Raw genomic sequence first — 27,653 nt, 5'->3', positions numbered from 1 at the left:
ATGGAACTGAAAGTAGTTAGCAATTCCCTCCCACCCCCCAGTGTGTTTTCATTGTGCATTGGACAGCATTTTATGTCTAGTCAGTTGCACCTCCTTTCTCATGCACTAGCATGATGAGATCACAGGCATATTGTTCCCCCTGACCCTAGGGGAACATGTAGGCCCTACCCCAGGGGAAGCTCATGCTCTGCCCTAGGCTGCGCTTAGGAGTTGAGCTCACTTCCACACTCTACCCCAGATCCTGCAGAAAGATGTTTTACCAGTAATGGTAAGAAAGTGGCCGTTTCATTTGAATTTAAGGTTTTGTCTACACTAGCATTTTTGTTGGTAAAACTTTTTTCAGGCAGGGGTATAAAAAACCCACACCCCCAATTGACAAGTTTCGCCAACAAAAGCGCCGGTGTGGACAGCGCTAAATGGGCTGGCATAGAGCGGCTACACGGGAAGATCTTACGGTGGTGCAGCTACAGCGGTACAGCTGTGCCACTGAAAGGTCTGTAACGTAAACATAGCCTAAGGTTGTGGTCCAGGGTGAATCAGGCAGTCCCAATGGCCAAAATATTCAGTGCTGGTGTGTTTATTTCATACAACAGAAATGTCAAAAATAATTCAAACAAGAACATGCCCATCAAAATAAATCCCTCTGCTAGAAAAAGAAGCCTCTGGGGCCCAGCACTCCAGAGAAAAACCTTGCCAGTTCTGCCTCCCACAGTGTCTGACTTTGCAGAGTGAGACTTTGATAACTTCAGACAGAGCTCAGAGAGCTGACAGGTGAACTAAGTCCTCTCCACAGTTAGGCTCAGATGGGTCCCTTATAAAATTGGACCTAACTTCTCTTTGACTTACTTTGGCTCACTCTGCCACAGTGACTGCACTCTGATAAGTGAGCAATATGAGTCACAGAACAGCTAGGTGAGCTCCCTTTACTTCCAAACCGCTATGAGCAGGGCCCTACAAAATTCACGACAGTGAAAAATATGTGTCACAGAGCGTGAAATCTAACTCCCACATGAAATCTGGCACCCAGCCAGGGGCTCCTACCCTGTGCAGGGTTCCAGCTGCTAGTCCGATGGGGATGGAGGAGACTTCCTCTACCCCTGTAGGGCCGCTCCTGGGGCAGGTCAGACCTACCTCTGGGATCTCCCCAGCTGCAGGAAGCTTCGCAACTCCAGCTGTCGCCCCCCACTCTGCGCAGGGAGGTTCCAGCTCCAGCTGTCGCACTCCTCCCTCCGTACAACAGCTCCAGCTGTCAGCCCTGCACTGCGAGGGGAGGCTGCTGGGAAAACCAGACCTATGGTAACCCATCCCCCATACCCTGTGACCCTCACTTCTGTGCTGCTGCTGGCAGTGGCATTGGCTTTAGAGCTGGGCACCCAGCCAGCAGCCTTCCGCTCTGGCTGCCCAGCTGTGAAGTCAGTGCTTCTGCCAGCAACAGGGCAGAAGTAAGGGCGGCAATACCACCCTCCCCACAATAGCCTTGCAACCCTCCCAGCCTGACTGCCCTTTGGGTCAAGACCCCCCCAGTCACAATTCAGTGAAATTTCAGATGAACATGAAATTGACTAATTTAAAAAATCTCTGGCCGTGAAATTGACCAAAATGGACCGTGAATTTGGTAGGGCCTTACCTATTCTTGGGAATCATTTTAAAACTGGGGACACTGGTGGAGCTATGGTCTTCTCTTTCCAGTCCCATGCATGGGACCAGGGGCAACAGGAGCCAGCTTCAACCATCAGTCCCCCTGGATTGAAAGGTATCTGGGGAGTGAACAACGCAGGATTAACCTTTGTGCTCCTGTTGCTGCTGCGGCCGCTGCTTAGGTCACTGAAAGGGAAGAGGCCTGGCGGGCAACACTGCATGGAGAGGAAGGGGAGGTGGGAGAAGAAGAGGTGGATTCAAATACATTTGTTATTGTGTCTGGATCGGCCTACACCCCCGCCAAAAGACCCTTGTAAACATCAGAAGGGCTGCAGAGAAACATATATGAGAAACATTACTAAATTAAATTAATAAAACAGTGTGAGCAAGCGGCTGAAAGAGGGCACTCTTAGATAATTGAAACAGGCCAATTATTCAAATTGACTGGTGTCCCTTTAATAATTTAAAAATGTTGGCAAGCCTCATATTTTAGGGCTAGCTAAACTGCACTTTTATAAATTAATTTCAGTTTCCATTTAAGAATTTATTACTGTTCTGAAGTGGAGGGAAGCCACTCACTTTTAGTTCAACGATGCCCTGGGCATTGATGGGTACCCACTGCAAATGTATTTAAACCAAGCATGTGGTCACGCCACTCTTACTGGAGGTTTTTAACTTATTCAAATAATTGTCCTAACAGTTGGTACCAAGTGAGAAAATATGCATCTTTTAGGCTATATAGATTCTTATAGCATGGTCATCACTGTAGTCTCTGAGACACAGTCCTTAACATGTACACAAGCATTTGCAAAAGTCATCCAATAAGAGACTGGAATCTATTATTCTAACCAAATAACTGGTGGGATTAGACATTTTATTCTGACCCGCATGCTGATCAACTTAATGCTCAGAAGCATGAGATATGCTTATCTTTATTTTAATATTGGAAAGTTGCAAGTAATATTGGTCATAAAAATGTATTTTTTATTTTGGATTTCAACGTATGGATATAGAGAGACAAGTTCTTCAGATCTGAAGAAGAGCTCAGAGTAAACTTGAAAAATTGTCTCTCTCACCAATAGAAGTTGGTCCAATAAAAGATATTACTTCACCCACCTTGTCTCTCTAATATCCTGAGACCAATATGGCTACACCAATACTGAATACAATATATGGACATAGACAGAAAAGGATGCCTATCCCATTTCTAGGTATCATAATATATAATTAAAAATACAATTTAACTCAAACAAGACCAGCAGTAGCAAACTGGTGACCTTTCTCCACACACATCTACCCACAGACAATGGACTTCCTCTAAACCAGTGGTCTCCAACCTTTTTAGGCACAAGATCACTTTCTGAATTTAAGTGTAACCCAGGATCTACCCAGCCCTTCCCCGAGGCCCTGCCCCACTCACTCCATTTCCCGCCCTGTCGCTTGCTCTCTCCCACCCTCATTCACTTTCACCAGGATGGGGGAGGAGGTGGGTGTTTGGGAAAGGGTGCGGGGTCTGGGCTAGGGCTGAAGGGTTCGGAGTGTGGAATCGGGCTCCAGGCTGAGCCTTGGCCAGAGGGTTGGGGTGCAGGAGGGGATGAAGAGTGCAAGCTCTGGGACGGAGTTTGGATATAGGAGGGGGCTCTGGGCTGGGGCAGAGTGTTGAGGTGCAGGAGGGGGTATGGGGTGCTGGCTCCTGGAGGGTGCTCAGGGCTGGGGGTTGGGTTATGGGCTGCTGCCGGTCAGCAGCACAGTGGGGTAAGGCAGGCTCCCTGCCTGTCCCAGCCCCACCCCACTCCAGGAAGGGGCCAACATGCCCCTGCAGCCCCTGGGGGAGCTAGGGGTCCCCGCACGCTGCTCCTGCCTGCAAGCACCACCCGCGCAGCTCCCATTGGCCAGGAACAGGGAACTGCAGCCAATGGGAGCTGTGGGGGTGGTGTCTGCAGAGAGGGGCAGCACACAGAGCCACCTGCCCCTCTCTCTGGGGCTGCGGGGGTGTGCTGACCACATCTGGGAGTGGTGTGTGGCCAGGGCAGGCAGGGAGCCTGCCTTGGCAGCAGCCCTGTGCACTGCCGGACTTTTCGTGGGAGAGTCTCCAGGATCGACCAGTCGATCCGAATCTACGGGTTGGTGACCACTACTCTAAACCCTAACCTCCCCAGTAAAACACCCCACACTCTTATCCAGATCCCCAACCACAGCCCTACTGTGTGCACTAAAGGTCAACGGATTTGGACTATTATGGGCCGAGTGGGTGGGTGAATCCCTAAGTCAAGGCACCGTCAGAGAAAGGGCCTCACTCTCCAAGCAGCTCTCTCCCTTCTATACCAAGGGAGCTATAGCACAAGCATCTCCACTGATTTAAAGTGTGGCAGCATAACATACAGAGAGCGGGGTCTCAGGTAGAGAGACCACATTCCATTTAGGGCTTATTAGGATACACAATAAAACATATGCACCTTAACTCCTTCCAGAAACCCATGGGAATCCAATATAGATTTCAAAGCACTGGTTTCCTGCACCCAGGGTGAAACAGCACTTAACAGACTTTCACCTTCTGCACCTGCTTCAGGGCTGATACAGTGCTTATCTTTATTTTAAGATTGGAAAGTTGCAAGTAATATTGGTCATAAAAATGTAGAGTACAGTGCAATACTCTAATCTTGAAATGCCCATCACTGCTGCTATACAAGCCAACAAACTCGACTGACAAACTCAAAAAAGCCCAGAAAACTTTTGCTACTTGTTCCCATCATCACTATCTCAGTCTTCTGTGGACCAAGCCTCAGTCAACTAGCCTCAAACTTTTAAAAAATATGACATTAGGACCTCACATGAGGTGTGACAATAGCAATGAACCGGGACCCATTTTAGCTGTATCACACAGAATAAAAGGATTAATTTTTAACATGTCCCAATCAATGTCAAAGAATCCTGCTTACAAGTTGTGCTCTCCTCACGGACTACAGCTCCCAGCATACAATGCTTCCTTGAACCAAGCAGCCCACTCAGTCCAAGGTGGAGTACTGCTTGCTGGGACTCAGTCTACATGAAGCCATACTTTCAAACTGAAGAAAAAGATGGATGCAATCTTCCCATTTTATGCAAATTGTGAGCAGCCCTCGGGTTCCTGGCGAGTTGGTAGTGCAGTGCAGCCCTTAATTTGGGCACCCGGGCTTATATATAAAAGCCAATGTACAGTGTCCTGTAATAAGACTGCACTGAGAGTGAATGCAGTGTATCAAGATGGAATGGGGTAACTTTCAGTGTCCTTGAGAACAAATGAGAATCTGAATTAAAGACCCTTCTGAAAGAAAGCTATTACCCTGACAAAGAAACCACACAACTAAAGAAGCAGAGTAGTGTATTCTCTTCTTTCCTGCTAATCTCCACAGTAAGCGTTGACCAAATATTTTAATTTGGGATCTCAGATTGAATATAACTGACTAGAAAAAACAACTATGAGTGCAGCTCAGAGGACTAGAAGCAAACAGCAAGATCTTCAAGACTACAGGAAATGAGATCTATGTCACAACAGACTATATAAGAAAGCATTGCCTAAATGAGATTGTTGCCATTGCTGAACAAACAAGCAGATGAAATTCAATGTTGATAAATGCAAAGTAACACACATTGGAAAAATAATCTCAACTATATATACACACAATGATGGGTTCTAAATTAGCTGTTACCACCCAAGACAGAGATCTTGGAGGCACCGGGGGGGAATAGTTCTCTGAAAACTTCTGTTCAATGTGCAGCATCAGCAGTCAAAAAAGCTAATAGCATGTGAGAAACTATTAGAAAACAGATAGAAAATAAGACAGAAAATATCTTAATGCCGCTATATGAATCCCTGGTGTGCCCATGAGTCCAGTTCTTGTTACCCCATCTCAAAAGGGACAAAGCAGAATGGGAAAAGGTTCACTGAAGGGGGAAAAAAAAAAAAAAAAAAAAGATGATCAAGAGTATGGAACAGCTTCCATAATAGGAGAGATTAAAAAAAGATTACAGCTGGTCAATTTAGAAAAGAGACAACTAAAGGGGGATATGATAGAGGTCCACAAAATCATGAATGGTGTAGAAAAAGTGAATAGAGAAGTATTCTTTACCCTTTCACACAATACAAAAACCAGGGGTCATCCGATGAAATTAATAGACAGCAGATTTAATGCAAACAAAAGGAAGTACTTTTTCCACTCAACTAACCTGTGGAACTCAATGCCATGGGATGTTGTGAAGGCCAAAGGTATATCAGACTTCAAAAAAGAACTGGGTAAGTTAATGGAGGATAGATCCATCAATGGTTATTGGTCAGGGACACAACCTTGAGCTCAGGGCAACCCTAAATCTCTGAATATCAGAAGCTGGGAGTGAAAGACAGGGGTGGATCACTCCATAATTGCTCTGTTCTGTACACTCCCCAAGAAGCTCTGATATGGGCCACTGTCAGAGATTGAATACTGGGCAAGATGGACCATGGTTTGACCCACTATGCCGGCTCTTATGTTATGTATGTTCTAATGAAAACACTAATAAATTTAATTACAGTAACACTACAACACACTGCACAACAACATGAAATCTCCAAACAAATCTCAAAGCTGCTTTCTCAGTATTCTAGTGTTAGAAATGAGTATTACAAAATTAAAGCCTTAATGAAATATGTAAGACTTGTTACACAAACACTGTAACTTTGTTGCAAAAATCTGCACATTTCTGTCTTGAAGCAGGTTCAGTGCAGATTGTCATTGGTTTCAACAAACAGCTTTGCCAAACCACTACAATCCTAACTCTGAGCAGCCACTTCTTTCCTTGGCCTGCCGTTTTCATAGCTATTTGCAGGTGGTGTGATATAAATGAATGGAGACTAAGAAGCAAACAAACTTATTGCACAATATGATATAAAGGAATGAGCACAAGTTTGGGAGTCAGGAGCCCCCAAGTTTCAACTTTGCCATTTACTTGCTGTGCATCCATCTATACAATGGCGATAACATTTGCTGAACACACCTCACAGGAAATTTGTGGGTATTAGCATCTGTACAACCCTTTGAATCCATCAAGCACCAGACAAGTGCTAGGTAATATTTCCATATGTGAACAAAATGAGAATTTAGAAGTAGGTTCCAAACGATGAAAGGTTCATTCTCTAACTATGCATTATGTCAAGCAACCCTAGATATTCACATATTTATGCTGCTCTGTGCCATTTTCGAAAAAGGAATTATTCCCACAATACCTATAAAAATAAAGAAAAACACCTACTCAAGGTACACAACAACAGAATCTGGAATACGCTCTCAGAACTCTGCACATTAATACCACCTTCACTGAGTATTGCAGACACTGGGAGAAGCACATTAACTATACCCAGACCATAGCACAGCAATGTATATTTCAGTGACAAATGTATATTTCCATGCCACAAAACCAAAAATATTTCCTTTTTCCACCTTGCTCTGTTGTGTAGGACATGATGTCCATTTCTGTATTAGTTTAGTTATATTTTAAGATTCCCAAGAACCGGCCTTTGTTTAAAGAAAAAAAAAATTAATGTACTCCCAGGGCTTGAAAAATTTACCCAACACTTATTAGCCCAACTGCTAAGCCTACCAGACAGATGGAAAAATACTGTTACTATCACAGCTCCTTGCAATTAAATACAATACTAAACTGTTTTACTCTTAAAATTGTAACATATAAAACCAATTATTCAGTATCAATTAAAAAAACAAAAAACCTCACTAAATCTCTTGGTGTTGTTATACTTTTCCTCCCTGCCTCACTTTCATTCTCACCCCCACCCCAATCCTCATCCTCTTTTCCCCAAATAGTTTATGTAGATTGTTTCACTGTTTCCTCTTTTCTTTCTTTCCCCTCTCCACTCCCTTCTATCCCCCAATCTTCTCCTAAACTGTGTTCCCTACTTTTTTCCTGTGCTTTCTGTCTCACATCTGCCTACAAAAATATTAATATCATAATCTCTCTAAGCCTACTAGTCAAAATGCAGTATGAAAGATCAGGTGGGAAATCAAGCCCTTGCCATGCCCCTTCTCTCCAAAGCTGTTAGGAAAAGGAGTGTTGCAATTCCTACCAGGGTGTTGTCCTTGGATCCCCACTAAGGATCTCCATATTCCACAGCATCTGAGTAGCAGGTGTACAATAAATTTTAGAGCCTCTCTCAGTTCCCTCCTGCCACCCCAGAGATGCCTGGCAGTTGTGATGGTGGGGAGGAAGTTTCCACTAATCTATTCCTACTCCAGCCTCCATTTTTGTGCTTTAATCTCAAGCATTGCTCATAGCTTCTCTCAGGGAGCACTGTGAAACTGACCCAACTCTCAGCCTAATGTTGCTCATAGATCTGAATAAAGCAGTAAAACCTGACAAAGCAGATCTATTTTCACTTTACTGCACCTTAGCAGAACTACGTGCCTCTGAAGAGACACTAGTATTCTTTGTCTAAACATCAGGGAGTCTATACAGTATCTGTTTATATTCAATTCACATAAACGAGGTTATCTTTGCAGATATAAGAACTAAACACCTTACTTGCCAGGGGCAATTGCCATTTTCATTTTTATTAAAGAGCTCTGGTGATACAAAGGAAGGTTCTTTCACAAGACTGGTACACTGGTTAACTTCAACTTACGATTTGTTTTTGGAAAAGTGTATGGTGGCTAAATCATTGGTTTGCTAGAGCTTACCTGTGCAAATATAGATAAAGCAAAGAATATTTTTGAAATCGAACAAACGTCCTAGTCATTGCTAGCCTGACCAGAACCAGGTGAGACCTAAGGGGTTCCCTAAAATATGGGAGTCTGTGAACTATGATCCTCTCTCATTGCTTGATTTAGGTACTTACAGCTTTTCCTAGGTCATGCGGCAAGTGGGCCCACTGAGAGTTGAAGAGGATACAGTAGTCCTTTCCTTTACTCCTCCCCTTCTCCGAAAGAACATGCACCATACCATACTCGCAACACACCTGAAAACACAAAACATTTTATCGGGGTTTCATTAAAAGCAATAATACACCAAGGCCCTTGTGACGTTATTGACATAAGCTGGGACCATATAGATCATTGTTGCAACCAAGATCCTGTAGTGGCACCAAATCTTATATAAAGGGAGTCAAATGAGGTGTCTAAGACAAGGTTATGATTATGCTGTCTATATGTATCATTTTTGTAATTAAAGTTATGAATATTGGCCCTATACTGTCTGTATTTCAACTTGTGCTATGCTTCTGGGAAACACTCCAGACAAGCTGGTGTCAGCTCTGCCTAGCCTGCTTGATGGCCCATTAAGAACCATCAGCTATACAACTGACCCATTGAGAGAAGGCAGACACACCTTGCGACTCAGCAAGGCATGCAGGGACATGCCTATGGACAGAACTCTGAGGTGTTTCCATGCCATGTGATGGACAGCTTGTCTTTGGGACAAAGATAGACAGACCACATGGCAAAAGAACATAAAAAGCTGCTGCAGCTCCTCCAGCTTGTCTTCAATCCTGTTTCTTACCTCTGGAGGAATTTTGCTACACTGAAGCTTTGAACCAAGGACTGAAAGACCCATCCCAGCTGTGGATGTACTCCAGAGACTTGATTTGAACCTGCAGTTTATTCTATCACTGCTGCAAGCCTGTACCAAGAACTTTGCCATTACTGTATGTAATTGATTCCATTTAACCAAATTCTAGCTCTTATCTATATCTTTTCCTTTTATGAATAAACCTTTAGATTCTAAAGGATTGGCAACAGCATGATTTGTGGGTAAGATCGGATTTATATATTGACCTGGGTCTGGGGCTTGGTCCTTTGGGATTGAGAGAACCTTTTTTCTTTTACTGGGGTATTGGTTTTCATAACCATTTGTCCCCATAACAAGTGGCACTGGTGGGGATACTGTGAAACTGGGGTGTCTAAGGGAATTCCTTGTGTGACTTGTGGTTAGCCAGTAGGGTAAAACCAAAGTCTTCTCTGTTTGGCCAATTTGGTTTGCCTTGGTGTGCACAGAAACCCCAGCCTTGGGCTGTAACTGTCCTGCTTTATGCAATTTGTCCTGAATTGGCACTCTCAGTTGGGCCCCACCAGAACCAGCATCATTACAGCCCTAAAATTGAGACACCCTCTAATGAAGTTGCTCTGTAATAATTCACTAACAAAACTAGACTTCGAATGAAAAACCCAGGTTAAAGAAGATAAGAAATGCTGACATTAAAGAATCATCACGTTTCCCATAACTCCTCTTCCCCTTTCTAATAGATTAAGGGTACCACAGAATAACATATACTGACTTATAACGCTTAGAACATAAAATGAAGAATTGTTAACAGTAAAATTAAAAGCTTTGTTAACTATATTTTAATGATTTATAACAATGAGTATTTCTGAAGATAAATGTAAGTTTGGGTTGCATCAAGCAGAGTAGAATGTGGACACACCACTTTTCACTTATGATGAAAAGGAGCCTATCAAGCAGAAAGCTGAAGAGGTTACTTGGTTGATTATGGTGATATGGAATCTTCCATCCTCTCACTTGCACTGCTCAATAAGACCTTCCGATGTGGTTTAGCAAACTATCTAAGGCTCCTGTTAAGACGGAAAAGTGATAGGTTCTCTCACACATCAATTACTTTCAGGTCATCATATCTGTCTAGAGAAAAGGAGTACTTGTGGCACCTTAGAGACTAACCAATTTATTAGAGCATAAACTTTCGTGAGCTACAGCTCACTTCATCAGATGCATATCGTGGAAACTATATAAAGTCTGCTGCAGTTTCCACGATATGCATCTGATGAAGTGAGCTGTAGCTCACGAAAGTTTATGCTCTAATAAATTGGTTAGTCTCTAAGGTGCCACAAGTACTCCTTTTCTTTTTGCGAATACAGACTAACATGGCTGTTACTCTGAAACATATCTGTCTAGATCATTCAAGTTCTGTACCATATAGTCACTACATTACACAACATTCCATTATTAGGGAAGTTTCCAAAATAAACATATAGAAACAAAAGACATCCTAAAATCTGTTTCACCAAATCTGCCACAGTAACAGAAATGAGAAAGGTTTCTTCTTCTTCTTCTTCTTATTAAATAAGTACAAAATAAAATCTCTCTGCTTTCTTGATTGGCCACCTTACATTTCAAACCTCAGCAATCCCCTTGGATACTGTTGTACAATCCAGCGTGTGACACTTGCTTCAAAAAATGTAGTTCTTGGTTCAGTAGCCTAAGCAGAAAGAAGAATTTGGATAGAGAAAGGAAGATGGCGACAACTAGAAATACAAAGAAAAAGGAGGGAGCCTTGCAAGACTAAATACTTTTTACTTTTATCTGGTTCAAATGGTTGTACAGCCAATCTGTAACGGTTTGAAAAATGTTGATTCAAATGACATTTTGTTTCAAAACCTTTGAATCTATCCGAAAGATTATTTTGTTTTGTTTTGTTTTGGTGAATATGACCCTAATAGCATCCCAATGCAAGAGGGCAGAGGGGATGACTGGTATCTGGTAGTGAGTTTCAACTGGCCTGACCAGTTCAGTGTATTCCAATTCACTGTCACACCCCGTATCTAAAAGGCAACATGTAATTTATCATTAGAAAGCTAATAACATACTGATCATTGTTGTGTGTATGGAGGACAAATTCAAAATTAGAAACATATTGGGAATTATTGTTGGGAATTACCCTGAGGGTAGATCTACACTACCCGCCAGATCGGCGGGTAGCGATTGATATATTGGGGGTCGATATATCGCATCTAGTCTAGACACGATATATCGATCCCCGAGCGCTCTCCCGGAACTCCAGCACCACGAGAGGCACAAGCAGAGTCAAAACGGGAGCGGCAGCAGTCGACTCACCGCCGTGACGCCGCCACAGTAAGTCGATCTAGGTACGTCGACTTCAGCAACGCTATTCTCATAGCTGAAGTTGCGTACCTTACATCGACTCCTGCCCAGCATAGACCAGGGCTGAGAGACATAAGTTATACCAACTTAAGTGGTAGTATAGACATAGCCTTACTGTAGTTTTATTTTTGCAGCCTGTCTTTGTACCTGAACCCCATTTTGCAGATGTTTCCAAGTTTATTTTCTATCTCTGTGTAGTGCAGGGATATGGTTTTCACAGCTTCCTACAAATCAAGGACATGTCAGCTTGACTGGTCTTGAACAGACATCGGGCACTGAAAGTACCTGTCGACTCGGAAGTCTTTTGTCCAGGAAGCACCCAGTGGTACCAGCTGCGGCAGTGAGCCCAGGTCGCCTACTTGGAAGCGCAGGTCGCAGTCAAACCCCGGCTGCTCTCAGAGCCCTCCGCTGAGCGCACAGCGAGACCCCCGTTCCGGGGCAGGGGCTGGGAGCCAAGGACCTGGCTGTTCCCTGCTACGAGTCGGGGATTCGCCTGCCCCCTTGGTGCGGGCCGCAGCGCCAGAGAGGCAGCTGGAGCCCGCCCGACGGCCCCGAGGGGCTGGGGGGACGAAGACAGCCCAAGACCGAGGGGCTCTGCCGGGCGGGAGGAGCCCGCTCGGAAGGCGGAGTCCCGCACCGACAGCACCGGGGCGGGGCGGGGCGCGCCGCACGGCGGCCACAGAGGGACCCAGCCCTGCGCGCTGCCTCGGGGCGGTGGGAAGGAGCCGCGGGCTGCCTCGGGGCCCGGGAAGGGGGAGCGGGGCCTAGCGCGCTCCGCCTTTGTCCCGTGTCGGGAGGCGGAGCCAGGGACTCACCTGAGCGACAAGGAGCAGGAGCAACCCAGGCTGGGCCCGACTCGTCAGCGCCGCCGCCGCCGCCATCCCCAGCGCCGCCGTAGCCCCGCTCGTTCGTGAGCAGAGCTGGGACTGGCACCGCTCCGGCCTGTTACCCAGCAACCCGGCCCTCAGCCCGGAAGTCCCGCCTCTGGGAGGGGCCAAAGCGGGCGAAGTGGCCAACGAGAGGACGGGGCTGTGACCCAGGCTCCGGAAGTGGCGGGGTGAAAGAGCAGAGGGCTGAGCTGCTTGGTGGGCGCAAAATGGCGGTGAGTAGCAGGAGAGCCGGGGCTGCCCTGCCCGTGACTCCCCCGAGCGCCGGGGTGGGGCGGGCTTAGGTCTGGCTCTGCCAGGGGCGGCTCGCGGAGCAGCCCGCCGAGCTCCCTCGCCTGAGCGAGTGGGAGGAGGCTGTTGGAACTCTGCCCCCGCGGCCTGAGAGGGGCCGGTCGGAGCGCTCCGCCCCTCCGTGCGTGCGGCGAGCCAGAGGCGAGGGAAGCCGTGCGGGGGGCTCGGGCCGCGCCGGGTGCGAGCGGAGGTGAGTCCGCCTGGGGTCCCCTGGCCAGACCCTGCCCTGGCGAGCACCCGGCTGCGGCGCGTGCGGGGCGAAGGCCGAGCCGCGTTGCGGGCGCGGGGGCAGCACCGCAAGTGTCGGGTCTGGCCCAAGCTGAGGTAAATGCCAAACGCAGAGGGGCGCCGTAAAGCCGCAAACCAGAGTGTAACTTTCAAGTTATCACTGATGAAGAAGAATCTAGTACGCTGAAAGTCCCCTTACCCAAAGGTTTGGACTAGCTGTGTAGACTCTTATAATCTATCGCTGCAAATCGCTGCTGTCATCCCTGAACCTAGCGTGTTGAGGTGTCAGAGTTTTATGGCTCCATTTAGAGATTAAGCTATTACTTGAATACTCCCTCAGTTTGGCAAGTGTGTTATGTGGTGGGATGGGTGGATGGTTTGGTATGTACATTATACTCCAGAGTTTGAAGGGCCTGCCTGATGAAGCAGGTTGCATTTTGCATGGCCTAAAATTCATGCAAGAGTCTGTCTAGATCCAAACACAGGTATGTTTATGGGGACTTTAAGTTTCCAAGGGCTAATCTGTATTTGAAGGCACCAGTAGTTTATGCTGATGAGCTCCCTTGCAATTAAGCAGGGAACACTTTCACCATTCTTCTTCTAACTATTAGTAATGTATTATTAATTATTTGTATTGCAGGACCCCTTTGTGCCAAGCACTGGCCAAACATGTAACCAAGAGATGGTTCTGGTTTACTTTTTAGTTATGTTAGCTCTGCTTCCTTTTTCCCCTCCGTAGGATAAAGAGAAGAAGAAGAAAGAGAGTATCTTGGATCTCTCAAAATATATTGACAAAACAATTCGAGTAAAATTCCAAGGTGGTAGGGAAGGTAAGTTTCAATCTGAACTATGCTGATTTGCAGATCATCACACATTTGTGGTATAATGAATCCCACATCCCTAATTCTAACTGCTTTTTGCCTCTTGTAATCCCTCCACATGCTCCAGTAACACCACTGCTCCCTGGTGCTCACTCTTATCTCCCCCCTCCCTTATTCTTCTCCTTAACCTCTCACTCTCCTCTGTTCTTTCATCTCACAAAACAAATCTGTTTCTGCTGTCTTAAAAATCTCATCCTTGTCCCCACTTTCTTTGTTTCCCTTCTCCCTCTTATCTCTAAGCTTGTTGAATGCCTGTCTACAATTGCTGTCTGAAGCTGCTTCTCCAATTCAGTCCAAGACTCTCCAGTCTGGCTTCCACCCCTTGCACTCAACTGAAACTGCTCTCACCAAAATCTCTAATGACCTTTTCCTAGCCAAAACTCTGAACCAGTACTCCATCGTCTTCCTCCTTAACTTGTTATTCATCTTTGGACCATGTTGTTTTTTTGAAATCTTGTCCTACCCTGGCTTCTGTGACTGGTTCTCCTCCTGCCTCTCTAATTGCTCCTTAAGCATATCCATTAGATGATCCTCCTCATCCCCCCCCCTCCAGTTGGGGGAAGAGGAACTTCCATAGGGCTCTCTCCTTGGTCCCTTCATCTTTCAACACACCTTATCTCTGAGTAGACTCATTCTCAAACACAAATTCAGCTACTGTCTCTGTGCTCGTCTCCCAGATCTAACTCTCTCCTCCCAACTTTTATTCTTCTGTTCAAACTAAAATCTCTGCCTGTCTCTCTGTCATCTCCCCATGGATGTCTAGCCATCCATCCTTTCAACGTGGTTAACAGAGCTCTTAATATTCTCCTCAAGCCTTCTCCCCCCCAACCTACTTTCTCTGTCACTGCAAGCAACATCACTATTCTGCCTGTCACTCATGCCCATGTCACAGGCCTATCCTTTTTTACTGAAACCTCTGTTTAGGCACTTTATATCTAGGTGATGCATCTAAATATAGGAAATTCTTTCTGCATAACATCTCCTAAGTTATGGCCTTACCAGCCGTATGCATCCAAGCAGCTAAAACTCTTGTCCAGGCTCTCATCATCTCATGTCTCAATTACTACCGCATCCTTTTTTCTCTGACCTTGACACATTCTGTCTTGCCCTGTATCAATTCAGAATGCTGCCGCAAAGATCATTCTCCCAGCCCATTGCTTTCACCACGTCACCCCTCTCTTTGCATCCCTCAACTATGACTCCCTTTCTCTAACACATCAAACATCTTGTCTTCACTTTCAAGGCCCTTGACAACCTATCCATGGTCTACCTATCATCTCTCATTCAGTATTGAAATATTGATTCACCTCTCTCATTACCCAAAGATGCCAGCCTCCATCACCCACTTGTTAAATTTTCAAACTAGCATTTTCATGCTTTCTTCCATGCTGCCCCACACTTGTGGGAGTTGTTCACCAAAAACCCACATAAAACTGTCTCATTATCCTGCTTCAAATCTCTTTAAAACTCTCCTTTGCTATGATGCCTATAAAGAACTTGATAACAGTTAGCCCATTAGTGCAGTGATACCGCTGTCTAGCATGCTGGCTGGTTCGTCATTTCCTTATACTCCCATCTATCTCAGTTTTGTCTGCTGCTTTATATTATAAACTCTTTGGGGCATAGATTATTTTCTTAGTTCTTTGTTTGTACAGTGCCCAGCACAATGGAGTCTTACCGTGACTGGGGATCTTGGATATTATGGTAATATAAATGGTAAAACTGGCTTTTACAAGGTGGGAAAGTCAACTTGTGATCCTGCATAATGTATTCATTGCCCATCCTTGCAAATCATCACTCTATCTACTTTAGCATGAACCAGGTACTTGGCTCTTTACAATATATACACATGAAGACAATGCCTGTGCCACAAGAGCTTACATTCTAGAAAAGATATACAGGAGATGGGATGCGTTGGGCTGTTTAGGGGGACTTAGTATGTGGAGTTTTTTTTTTGTTTTGTTTTTTTTTGTTAATCAAAATATGAACATTTACCATCACAGACACAATCTACTCTGATTTATGATGATGTCAGTTAAACAATTACTATCCTATTAAACAACTACTTTTTTGCTCCAGTTAATACATGGACAGTTCATTTTGTGAATGAAAGGCTGTGCTAAGCTACTGACCACAAAACTAGAACGTAAAAGTTTCACTACTTGAAATGGCTTTTTCGTTTCTTAATTGTCTGAATAACCTGAAAGTTCTAGAAGCAACTTGTCATGCTTCAGTGTGTTTACTAATGACATCTTAACATGATGAGAAGGGCATCCTCCGTTCCCTTTCTCTCCCAGACCAAGCACTTTTTGGTAGCTGCTCCCATTTGTTTCCCCTTTGAAGTTTGGGAGTGGGGTGGAATTTAGGAATTTATTTTCTTACATCTTGGCTTTGGGATTTTTCTTCCTTTTGCTATTTTACAAGACTGTAGCAATGTGTATTTTAGTTTCTGACTTTTTTTTTTGTGTGTGTGGTCTTCAGCTAGCGGAGTCTTGAAAGGATTTGACCCTCTTCTAAACCTTGTGCTTGATGGCACTATTGAATATATGAGAGGTATGTAACATGCCATCTAAAAGCTTAGAGTAACTATGGAAGCTGATTTTGTAATGTCAAGGATTCACTTACAGATAAAACACCCTAGTCTCAACTGAATAACCAGGAATAAGGCTGCAAGTCTGTCATGGATTCTGTGACTTCTGCAGCGGTTGAGCCCAGTAGCAGCAGTTCGGGTGTGTGGGAGGGGCTAGGAGTAGGGGAGTGCACGGGGAGGGGCGCTTACCTTGGGGTGAGGGGGCCCCATTGCAGCTTCTAGGAGGCGGAGGGTCTCTGGCCAATGGGAGCTGCAGCAGCCGGCACTTGTGGTGGGAGCAGTGGAGCCCCTGCCCTGGCTCGTGACTCTGCCACCTAGGAGCTGCAGAGCCGGAGCCGGTAGGAAGTCCTGTCAACTCCCTCTTCCTCCAGCTGTAGCGGGGTCCCAGGTCACATGCTGCAGTCCCCCTTCCTCCCCTCCCCAGCACTAACAGGGATCGTGGGACATGCTCCACGGCCCCCCCTTTCCTCCCCCAGCACCAGCGGGATTCCTGGGCCACCTCCCCCAGCATCCATGGTGCTCCTGGACTGTCCCCTCCACCAGAGCACCCGCAGCTCCCCACCCAAGTTTTAGTCAGAGCGGGTGTGTTTAGTAAAAGTCACAGACAGGTTATGGGCCTGTGAATTTTTCTTTACTGCCCGTGACCTGTCCATGACTTTTACTAAAAATACCCATAACTAAAACGTAGTCTTAACCAGGAATCACTGCTAAGGGGCAGATCATCTTACTACCTATGACACTGATTCACAGCAGCTAATTGCATGACATCACTTCCTCCCACAAAATGCCTTTAACGCTTCAGACTGGGATTTTCAAAGAAGCTAATGGAGTTAAACATCCAGCACCTACTGAGATTTCATTAGTCTTCTTTGAAAATTCCGGTCTTAGCTGTCTTATGAACCCAGGGGCACTCTTGTAAAATTACCATCAGCACAAACAGGTGATCTGCTACAGCTGACCCTGCTTCCCCTTTTTTGTTTAAAAACAAAACTCTTGCTGTGTTATGATCTTTACCTTGTTTTTTAGCATATCCTATGATACAGCATGATGCTCATGACCTAACTTCCAGGGGGGTATACAGGGGCAAAAGAATGCATGTTTATTGTGTCACAAAGTATCATCTGTCCAGTTGGCCACAGTTTTAGAATAAAATTTTATTTTTCAGAAGTAGACTTAAAAACAAAATCTGTGGAATGCTAAAAATAATTGCTAAGTGTGGTGACTACAAAAAAGTATAGCATTTGATGTTGCAATATCCAGACAAGAGAATGTTCCCCTACCAATGTCTGATGAAGTCCAGTCATAGAATTGTAGGACTGAAAGGGACTTGAAGAGGTCATCTAGCCCTGTACACAAGGCAGGACTAAGTATTATCTAGACCATTAGACAGGTGTTTGTCTAACCTGCTTTTAAAAATCTCCAACGATAGAGATTCCACCACCTCCCTAGGCAATTTATTTCAGTGCTTAACTACCCTGACAGGAAGCTTTTCCTAATGTCCAACTTAAACCGCCTTTGCTGCAATTTAAGCCCATTGTTTCTTGTTGTATCCTCAGAGGTTAAAGAGAACAATTTTTCTCCCTCCTCCGGATGTGCAAATGTAATTTTTGGGTGAATGTGGAATTTATATATGGAAAAGTCTGTCTTCCTGTAGTTTTTGGACTATTCTATAGTGGTCCTAGAATCTGTTTGGATTTAGGGATTGGGAAGTTCTTTTGTCATCTGGACACCAGTTCTTAGGTGTCTCATTTGATAAGAGCTTTTAATTTCTGCCATTTGAGGGATCTGAATGGTATGTCCTTCAAAGTAAAGTTCATAGATTGCAAGGCCAGAAGTGATCATTGTGATCATCTAGTTTGAGCTCCTGTATAACATAGTATCATAGAACTTCCCCAAAATAATTCCTAGAACAGATCTTTTAGAAAAACATCCAGTCTTGATTTAAAAATAGTGAGGGAGAATCCACCACAACACAGGGTTAATTACTCTCATCATTTGGAAATAAAGCGTGTATTTTTTTGTCTGAATATGTCTAGCTTCAACTTCCAGTCATCAAATCATGTTATACCTTACTCTACTTGATTGAAGAGTCCCTTATTAAATATTTGTTCACAAAGTAGATACTTGTAGACTGTAATCAAGTCATCCTTTAACTGTCTTTGTTAAGCTATACAGAAGGAGCTCCTTGAGTCTATCACTATTAGGCATGGGTTTTTTTATACCTTTAATAACTCTCATGGCTCTTCCCTGAACCCTCTCCAGTTTATCAACACTCTTCTTGAATTGTGGGCACCAGATCTGGACACAGTATTCCAGCAATGATCATACCAGTGCCAAATATAGAGGTAAAATAACCTCTCTGCTCCTATTCAACATTCCCCTGTTCATGCATCCCAGGATAGCATTAGCTGTTTTAGCCACAGCATGCAACTGAGAGCACATGTTCAGCTGATTATCCACTATGACCCCCAAACCTTTTTCAGTGTCTCTGCTTCCCAGGGTAGAGTCCCCCATCTTGTATGTATGGCCTTCTACGATGACTAAATGTATGCATCGAGAACGCATAGTGTCTGCTTGCACCCAGTTTGATCCAGATCTCTCTAAATCAGTGACCTTCTTTATTAACCCCTCCTCCAACTTTTGTGTTATGTGCAAACTTTATTGGTGGGTTTGTTTTTCTTCCAAGTCATTAATAAAAATTAGGTCTGTCAAGCGATTAAAAAAATCAATTGTGATTAATCTCACTGTTAAACAATAATTACCATTTATTTAAATGTTTTTGGATGTTTTCTACATTTTCAAATATATTGATTTCAATTACAACACAGAATACAAAGTGTACATTGCTCACTTTATATTTATTTTTTATTACAAATATTTGTACTGTAAAAAGATTTATCAATTCACCTAATACAAGTACTGTAGTGCAATCTCTTTATCATGAAAGTTGAATTTACAAATGTAGAATTGTATACAAAAAAATAACTGCACTCAAAAACAAAAGAATGTAAAACTTTAGCGCCTACAACCCAGTAAATGTAAAACTTTAGCTCCTACAATCCAGTCCTACTTGTTCAGCCGATTGCTAAGACAAACAAGTTTGTTTACATTTGCGGGAGATAATGCTGCCTCCTTCTTGTTCACAATGTCACCTGAAAGTGAGAACAGGCATTCACTTGGCACTGTTGTAGCCAGCGTCACAAGATATTTACGTGCTAGATGTGCTAAAGATTCATATGTTCCTTCATACTTCAACCATCATTCCAGAGGGCGTGCGTCCATGCTGATAAGTTCTGCTCAATAACAATCCAAAGTAGTGCGGATGGATGCATTTTCATTATCTGTGTCAGATGCCACCAGCAGAAGGTTAACTTTCCTTTTTGGTGGTTTGAGTTCTGTAGTTTCGACATAGAGTGTTGCTCTTTTAATACTTCTGAAAGCATTCTCCACACCTCATCCCTCTCAGATTTTGGACAGCACTTCAGATTCTTAAACTTTGGGTCAAGTGCTGCAGCTATCTTCAGAAATCTCACATTGCTACCTACTTTGCATTTTGTCAAATCTGCAGTGAAAGTGTTCTTGAACAACATGGTCATCATCTGAGACTGCCATAACATGAAATATATGGCAGAATGCAGGTAAAACAGAGCCGGAGACCTACAATTGTCCCCCAAGGAATTCAGTCACAAATTGATTAACTTTTTTTTTTTTAAATGAGTGTCATCAGCATGGAAGCATGGCCACCATTCCAGAGGACGAAGCGTGAAGAGGCTAAACATTCGTATGCTGATCTGGCAATGCCAGATACAAAAGTGCCATGTAAATGCCCGTTCTCACTTTCTGGTGGCATTGTAAATAGGAAGCAGGCAGCATTATTTCCCATAAATGTAAACAAACTTGTTTGTTTAACAATTGGCTGAACAAGAAGTAGGACTGAGTAGACTTGTAGACTCTAAAGTTTTACATTTTTATTTTTGAATGCAGTTGTATAACAATCTACATTTAAGTTGTACTTTCAAGATTGCACTTCAGTACTTGTATGAGGTGAATTGAAAAATATCTTTTTTGTCATTTTTAGAGTGCAAGTATTTGTAATAAAAAAATAATATAAAGTGAGCACTGTACACTTTGTATTCTGTGTTGTAATTGAAATCAATATAATTGAAAATGTAGAAAAACATCCAAAAATATTTAGTAAATTTCAATTGGTATTCATAGAATATTAGGGTTGGAAGAGACCTCAGGAGGTCATTTAGTCCAATCCCCTGCTCAAAGCAGGACCAATCCCAGCCAGGGCTTTGTCAAGCCAGGCCTTAAAAACCTCTAAGGATGGAGATTCTACTATTTTATTTAGAATTTAACAGTGTGATTAAGTAATTATTCTATTCTTTTTGTTCATAAAATATTTTTAAAAAAATACTCCTCCTTATTGTCCTTAACTCTGCTGGTCATAGATTTCTCCTTGTGTCCGTTTGCTTCCATTATCAATTTTTTATTTACAGTTAACTTCTGATCTATATTAATTACTGTCAATTTCTCCTTGTTTTCCATTTGATATATTTATTTGACAAGTTTGGATGTACCCAGGATACAATCCCTGCCCGCTAACTTGGGGTGCTTCTAGTCTGGACTGCTCACAAATAGTCTGTACTATGCAAGTCACTTGTGTGTGTGCGTGCGCGCACATATGCACTACAGGCAGCCAGCCATAGCTTGGCTCTACTGCAGGGTGACCCTACCGCACTCCCAGTTGTAGATTCTCTTTCCTCCCCCCCCCCCCCCCCCCACCATGCATGTATGTCTTGTATTTCCCTGCCCTCTCCTAAGACCATACAAATTCATATAAAATTTGTATTTCTTTAATAGGAATAATATGCACAGACACTTCAGTGTAAACACACTGGATTATATAAAACAATGGGATAAGTTTTATACTTATCTTTTTGTAGTTGAGTACAAGTAATGAGGAATAGAAGTCAAAATGGTTACAAGAAAAATAAAGAATAAAACACAACTGATGCATAACTTAAACTATATTAAATTCAAAGCAAAGTTTTTCTCACTCAGCAGTCTTACAGACCAACTTCTTAGGACAGAACCCCTTCCCCAGTTCATTGATTGCTTCCTTTGTTCCTTTTGGTGCAGTGCATTCATGGGCAGAGAGAGAGAGATGATGTGCCTTGGGGTGTTTGTCCCTCATTTTTATAGGGTCAGTCCCCCTCTTAGAAACATTTCCAGCTGAGATTCAGGAGACAGTCTGTAGGAAAGAATGTTCCCTTCTGCTTTTTCTCACCTATTTGGGGTTTCTTTGTGTACCCTTCCTATATGATGACTCTGTTTACTGCTTAAATGCAAATTAAACAGAGCACACATTCCTTTGTTTGAGACAGACCCGTTAGCCAGCCTCAGTTTGGAGCATATGTTAATAACACCATACAATGGAATCTTATAACATACAATCTTATAACTTCACATACAATGTTGTCACACACGCTTTATCGGAACACTGACAACAAGTAAATTACGAGTTTTCAAGCAAGCCCTTGCAGGACACACTTGGTACAAACATTATTAAAATAGTGTGTAGGGTGTGGACATAGGTGCATTCTGTCACACATGGTCATTGTCATAGCACAGGATATGTGCAGCTTTGAATCCTCAGTTATCAATAACTTCATTTTAAGGTATGTTACACATTTGTAGTTACGAACGAGTCACGATAATCAAATAACAGGCTCCACTTGAATTATTTCATCAAAGATTATCAGATTAGTACAGCACTATGCAGAATACAGAAAGAATAGATACATTACCACATTTCTGTAAGGAAAAGAGCTGGCCTCTGTTTCTCTCTCCTTGCTCTCTGGTGGGATGCTGATAGACTGCACTCCCCAACCTGACTTCCAAGACCTGTTTTTTTAAATAAGATATGAGATCAAAAACCTGTTGTTGGAGGGGAAAAAATACTTTCCCATGATGATTACCATGTATTCTTGTTTTTCTAATTACTAATGGAATTTCTTTTGTAGTCGCAAAAAGAAAAGGAGTACTTGCGGAAAAATTAAAGACTAACCAATTTATTTGAGCATAAGCTTTTGTGAGCTACAGCTCACTTCATCGGATGCATACTGTGGAAAGTGTAGAAGATCTTTTTATACACACAAAGCATGAAAAATTACCTCCCCCCACCCCACTCTCCTGCTGGTAATAGCTTATCTAAAGTCATCACTCTCCTTACAATGTGTATGATAATCAAGTTGGGCCATTTCCAGCACAAATCCAGGGTTTAACAAGAACGTCGGGGGGGGGGGGGGGGAGTAGGAAAAAACAAGGGGAAATAGGTTACCTTGCGTAATGACTTAGCCACCCCCAGTCTCTATTCAAGCCTAAGTTAATTGTTTCCAATTTGCAAATGAATTCCAATTCAGCAGTTTCTCACTGGATTTGAAGTTTTTTTTTGTTGTAATATCGCAACTTTCATGTCTGTAATCGCGTGACCAGAGAGATTAAAGTGTCCTCCGACTGGTTTATGAATGTTATAATTCTTGACATCTGATTTGTGTCCATTTATTCTTTTACATGGAGACTGTCCAGTTTGACCAATGTACATGACAGAAGGGCATTGCTGGCACATGATGGCATATATCACATTGGTGGATGTGCAGGTGAACGAGCCTCTGATAGTGTGGCTGATGTTATTAGGGCCTGTGATGGTGTCCCCTGAACAGATATGTGGGCACAGTTGGCAACGGGCTTTGTTGCAAGGATAGGTTCCTGGGTTGGTGGTTCTGTTGTGTGGTATGTGGCTGCTGGTGAGTATTTGCTTCCGGTTGGGGGGCTGTCTGTAGGCAAGGACTGGCCTGTCTCCCAAGATTTGTGAGAGTGTTGGGTCATCCTTCAGGGTAGGTTGTAGATCCTTAATAATGCGTTGGAGGGGTTTTAGTTGGGGGCTGAAGGTGACAGCTAGTGGCGTTCTGTTATTTTCTTTGTTAGGCCTGTCCTGTAGTAGGCGACTTGTGGGAACTCTTCTGGCTCTATCAATCTGTTTCTTCGCTTCCGCAAGTGGGTATTGTAGTTGTAAGGATGCTTGATAGAGATCTTGTAGGTGTTTGTCTCTGTCTGAGGGGTTGGAGCAAATGCGGTTGTATCGCAGAGCTTGGCTGTAGACGATGGATCGTGTGGTGTGGTCAGGGTGAAAGATGGAAGCATGTAGGTAGGAATAGCGGTCAGTAGGTTTCCGGTATAGGGTTGTGTTTATGTGACCATCGTGCCACACGCTCTCAAAGAAACTGCGGAATCACCTGATCAACATCCTCTACAGCAAACAGGGAAAGATTAAGAATGAGCTCTCAAAAATGGATACTCTCATAAAAAACCAACCTTCTACACAAACTTCCTCGTGGCTGGACTTTACTAAAACTAGACAAGCCATTTACAACACACACTTTGCTTCTCTACAAAAGAGAGAGGACACTAAACTTTCTAAACTACTACATGCCACAAGGGGCCACAGCAATGGTTCCCTCAACCCACCCAGCAATATTGTTAACCTATCAAACTATACTCTCAGCCCAGCAGAAGCAGCTATCCTATCTTGGGGTCTCTCCTTCTGCCCTTCCACCCCCACGAACATGATACAGTTCTGTGGTGACCTAGAATCCTATTTTCGACGTCTCCGACTCAAGGAATATTTCCAACATACCTCTGAACAACATACTAATCCACAGAGACCTCCCTACCAACACTACAAAAAGAAGGATTCTAGGTGGACTCCTCCTGAAGGTCGAAACGGCAGACTGGACTTCTACATAGAGTGCGTCCGCCGAGGTGCACGGGCTGAAATTGTGGAAAAGCAGCATCACTTGCCCCATAACCTCAGCCATGCAGAACACAATGCCATCCACAGCCTCAGAAACAACTCTGACATCATAATCAAAAAGGCTGACAAAGGAGGTGCTGTTGTCATCATGAATAGGTCGGAATATGAACAAGAGGCTGCTCGGCAGCTCTCCAGCACCACTTTCTACAAGCCATTACCCTCTGATCCCACTGAGAGGTACCAAAAGAAACTACAGCATTTGCTCAAGAAACTCCCTGAAAAAGCACAAGATCAAATCCGCACAGACACACCCCTGGAACCCCGACCTGGGATATTCTGTCTACTACCCAAGATCCATAAACCTGGAAATCCTGGGCACCCCATCATCTCAGGCATTGGCACCCTGACAGCAGGATTGTCTGACTATGTAGACTCCCTCCTCAGGCCCTACGCTACCAGCACTCCCAACTACCTTTGAGACACCACTGACTTCCTAAGGAAACTACAATCCATCGGTGATCTTCCTGATAACACCATCCTGACCACTATGGATGTAGAGACCCTCTACATCAACATTCCACACAAAGATGGACTACAAGCCATGAGGAACACTATCCCCAATAATGTCACAGCTAACCTGGTGGCTAAACTTTGACTTTGTCCTTACCCATAACTATTTCACATTGGGGATAATGTATACCTTCAGATCAGTGGCACTGCTATGGGTACCCACATGGCCCCACAGTATGCCAACATTTTTATGGCTGACTTAGAACAACGCTTCCTCAGCTCTCGTCCCCTAATGCCCCTACTCTACTTGTGCTATATTGATGACATCTTCATCATCTGGACCCATGGAAAAGAAGCCCTTGAAGAATTCCACCATGATTTCAACAATTTCCATCCCACCATCAACCTCAGCCTGGTCCAGTCCACACAAGAGATGCACTTCCTGGACACTACAGTGCTAATAACGATGGTCACATAAAGACCACCCTATACCGGAAACCTACTGACCGCTATTCCTACCTACATGCCTCCAGATTTCACCCTAACCACACCACACGATCCATCGTCTACAGCCAAGCTCTGCGATACAACCGCATTTGCTCCAACCCCTCAGACAGAGACAAACACCTACAAGATCTCTATCAAGCATTCTTACAACTACAATACCCACCTGCGGAAGTGAAGAAACAGATTGATAGAGCCAGAAGAGTTCCCACAAGTCGCCTACTACAGGACAGGCCTAACAAAGAAAATAACAGAACGCCACTAGCTGTCACCTTCAGCCCCCAACTAAAACCCCTCCAACGCATTATTAAGGATCTACAACCTATCCTGAAGGATGACCCAACACTCTCACAAATCTTGGGAGACAGGCCAGTCCTTGCCTACAGACAGCCCCGCAACCGGAAGCAAGTACTCACCAGCAACCACATACCACACAACAGAACCACTAACCCAGGAACCTATCCTTGCAACAAAGCCCGTTGCCAACTGTGCCCACATATCTATTCAGGGGACACCATCACAGGGCCTAATAACATCAGCCACACTATCAGAGGCTCGTTCACCTGCACATCCACCAATGTGATATATGCCATCATGTGCCAGCAATGCCCCTCTGCCATGTACATTGGTCAAACTGGACAGTCTCCATGTAAAAGAATAAATGGACACAAATCAGATGTCAAGAATTATAACATTCATAAACCAGTCGAAGGACACTTTAATCTCTCTGGTCACGCGATTACAGACATGAAAGTTGCAATATTACAACAAAAAAACTTCAAATCCAGACTCCAGCGAGAAACTGTTGAATTGGAATTCATTTGCAAATTGGATACAATTAACTTAGGTTACCTTGCAATAATGACTTAGCCACTCCCAGTCTCTATTCAGGCCTATTTCCCCTTGTTTTTTTCCTACCTCCCCCCCCCCCCCCAGACGTTTTTGTTAAACCCTGGATTTGTGCTGGAAATGGCCCACCTCCTTACAATGTGTATGATGATCAAGAGTAATCACTTTAGATAAGCTATTACCAGCAGGAGAGTGGGGTGGGAGGGTATTTTTTCATGCTTTGTGTGTATAAAAAGATCTTCTACACTTTCCACAGTATGCATCTGATGAAGTGAGCTGTAGCTCACGAAAGCTTATGCTCAAATAAATTGGTTAGTCTTTAATTTGCCGCAAGTACTCCTTTTCTTTTTGCGAATACAGACTAACACGGCTGTTACTCTGAAACCTGTCTTTTGTAGTCCTCAGCTTACCTGACTGAGTAAAAAGGAATCTCTAGTCTTGTCACTGTTACTAACAGCTATGGCAATTGCCAGTTCTGAATGAGTTAAAATCTTTTTCAGTAGTCATTCTTTCCTCCATTATAGAACCCATGTGCCATAACAAATATTCCTTATGGATCACCCAGTTTTTTATAACATACCTCTCTAGACATTTTTTTATTTTCTGTGGATACTTGGATTTCCACAGGCTCGGAGATCCTGAGGATAATTAGATACAGCCCAGCCCTCAATCACCTGAAATTCCTGAGTACCAGTCATTCACAGGTTAAGAACCAACATGCTGGGCCTTAGAACTTAGACACACTCTTGCTAATATGGTACAGATTTGAGGAGAATAGTTAATGTGCAAATGAGTTTAATATAGAAAGAAAAGAAGACTAACAAAGTGAGTGTTAAGAGGTACTAATAGGAATCAAAAGTTATAAGACTAATACTTAGCCCTACCATTAGTGCAGGGGACTGAAGTAGATGACCTCTCCAGGTCCCTTCTAGTCCTATGATTCTGTGAAGAATGATAGAGGAAATTTAATCTCTCTAAAATAATTCAGAAAAACCTGGGGATGGGGGTGGAGGGAGCTGTGTACGTCTTTGAAGCTGGTTGAATTCTGTTTCTTTTCTTTATGCTGTCATTGTAACCCTAAGCCCTCCTGGGTGGTTTACTTTCAGATCCAGACGACCAATACAAATTAACAGAGGATACCCGTCAGCTGGGACTGGTGGTTTGCAGAGGAACATCTGTGGTTCTTATTTGTCCACAAGATGGAATGGAAGCTATTCCAAACCCTTTCATTCAGCAGCAGGAGGGCTAACGTTTTCTTGGGACTCACTGAAACCTCAAGGTTGCAAATCATTGGAGATAATGAACAGCGTATGAGAAACCTTCCCATTTTGGGGAATAGATTGTTTGTTTGGTTTTTTTTAAATGTTCATTTTATAAGGGGCAGAAGGACCTTGACCTTTTTACTTTGTCATTTGCCACCAGTGATAGCAGGAACACGGAATGACGACTGCAAAATCGGATCTAATTTTGTTCAATAAAGAAAAACTTCATTACTGCTCTAGTCAGTGTTCAAATTGAAGTCTTAAATGGTACAGACATCC

At 43.7% G+C, this 27,653-nt stretch overlaps 2 protein-coding genes across 11 annotated transcripts in view; one reads left to right on the top strand and one right to left on the bottom strand.

The window, feature by feature from the left end:
- The window catches only part of SPPL2B (signal peptide peptidase like 2B), a 102,232-nt gene extending 89,685 nt beyond the window's left edge, over positions 1–12,547 (bottom strand). For 6 of the 9 annotated variants that reach the window (XR_013635038.1, XR_013635037.1, XR_013635036.1 and 3 more), the window contains exons 1-2: positions 12,369–12,542; positions 8,501–8,620 (exon numbers count right to left, since the gene is read on the bottom strand). Coding sequence is in view for 2 of the 9 variants with exons in the window: in XM_078850601.1 (XP_078706727.1) it covers positions 8,501–8,620; positions 12,369–12,434 (186 nt within the window). In the remaining 7 variants the exon portion in view is untranslated. Of the gene's footprint in view, positions 1–8,500; positions 8,621–11,838; positions 12,037–12,368 lie in introns of those variants that run through there. The other 3 variants (XR_013635041.1, XR_013635040.1, XM_078850602.1) reach the window with 3 other exon arrangements.
- Positions 12,255–27,613, top strand: LSM7 (LSM7 homolog, U6 small nuclear RNA and mRNA degradation associated). Of its 2 annotated transcripts, XM_078850605.1 has the most exons (4): positions 12,267–12,655; positions 13,699–13,789; positions 16,322–16,393; positions 27,219–27,613. In XM_078850605.1, exons 1-4 carry the CDS (start codon positions 12,650–12,652, stop codon positions 27,359–27,361), a joined length of 312 nt encoding a protein of 103 aa, XP_078706731.1. In that variant the 5' UTR covers positions 12,267–12,649; the 3' UTR covers positions 27,362–27,613. The 2 variants fall into 2 exon arrangements, with proteins under 2 accessions (XP_078706732.1, XP_078706731.1); XM_078850606.1 differs by lacking the exon at positions 16,322–16,393 and having other exon boundaries at positions 12,255–12,655.
- Positions 27,614–27,653: the final 40 nt, after the last annotated feature.

Source organism: Lepidochelys kempii, chromosome 25, assembly GCF_965140285.1.
Source record: "Lepidochelys kempii isolate rLepKem1 chromosome 25, rLepKem1.hap1, whole genome shotgun sequence".
In the NCBI taxonomy this organism is placed as follows: Eukaryota; Metazoa; Chordata; order Testudines; family Cheloniidae; genus Lepidochelys; species Lepidochelys kempii.
This window is presented reverse-complemented; position numbering and strand designations above follow the sequence as displayed.

Excerpts from the sequence above, each read along its gene's own strand:
- LSM7 (XM_078850605.1), top strand. Across the intron at positions 13,790-16,321 it reads ATTCCAAGGTGGTAGGGAAG|CTAGCGGAGTCTTGAAAGGA; the intron begins GTAAGTTTCAAT and ends TGTGGTCTTCAG. Across the intron at positions 16,394-27,218 it reads CACTATTGAATATATGAGAG|ATCCAGACGACCAATACAAA; the intron begins GTATGTAACATG and ends GTTTACTTTCAG.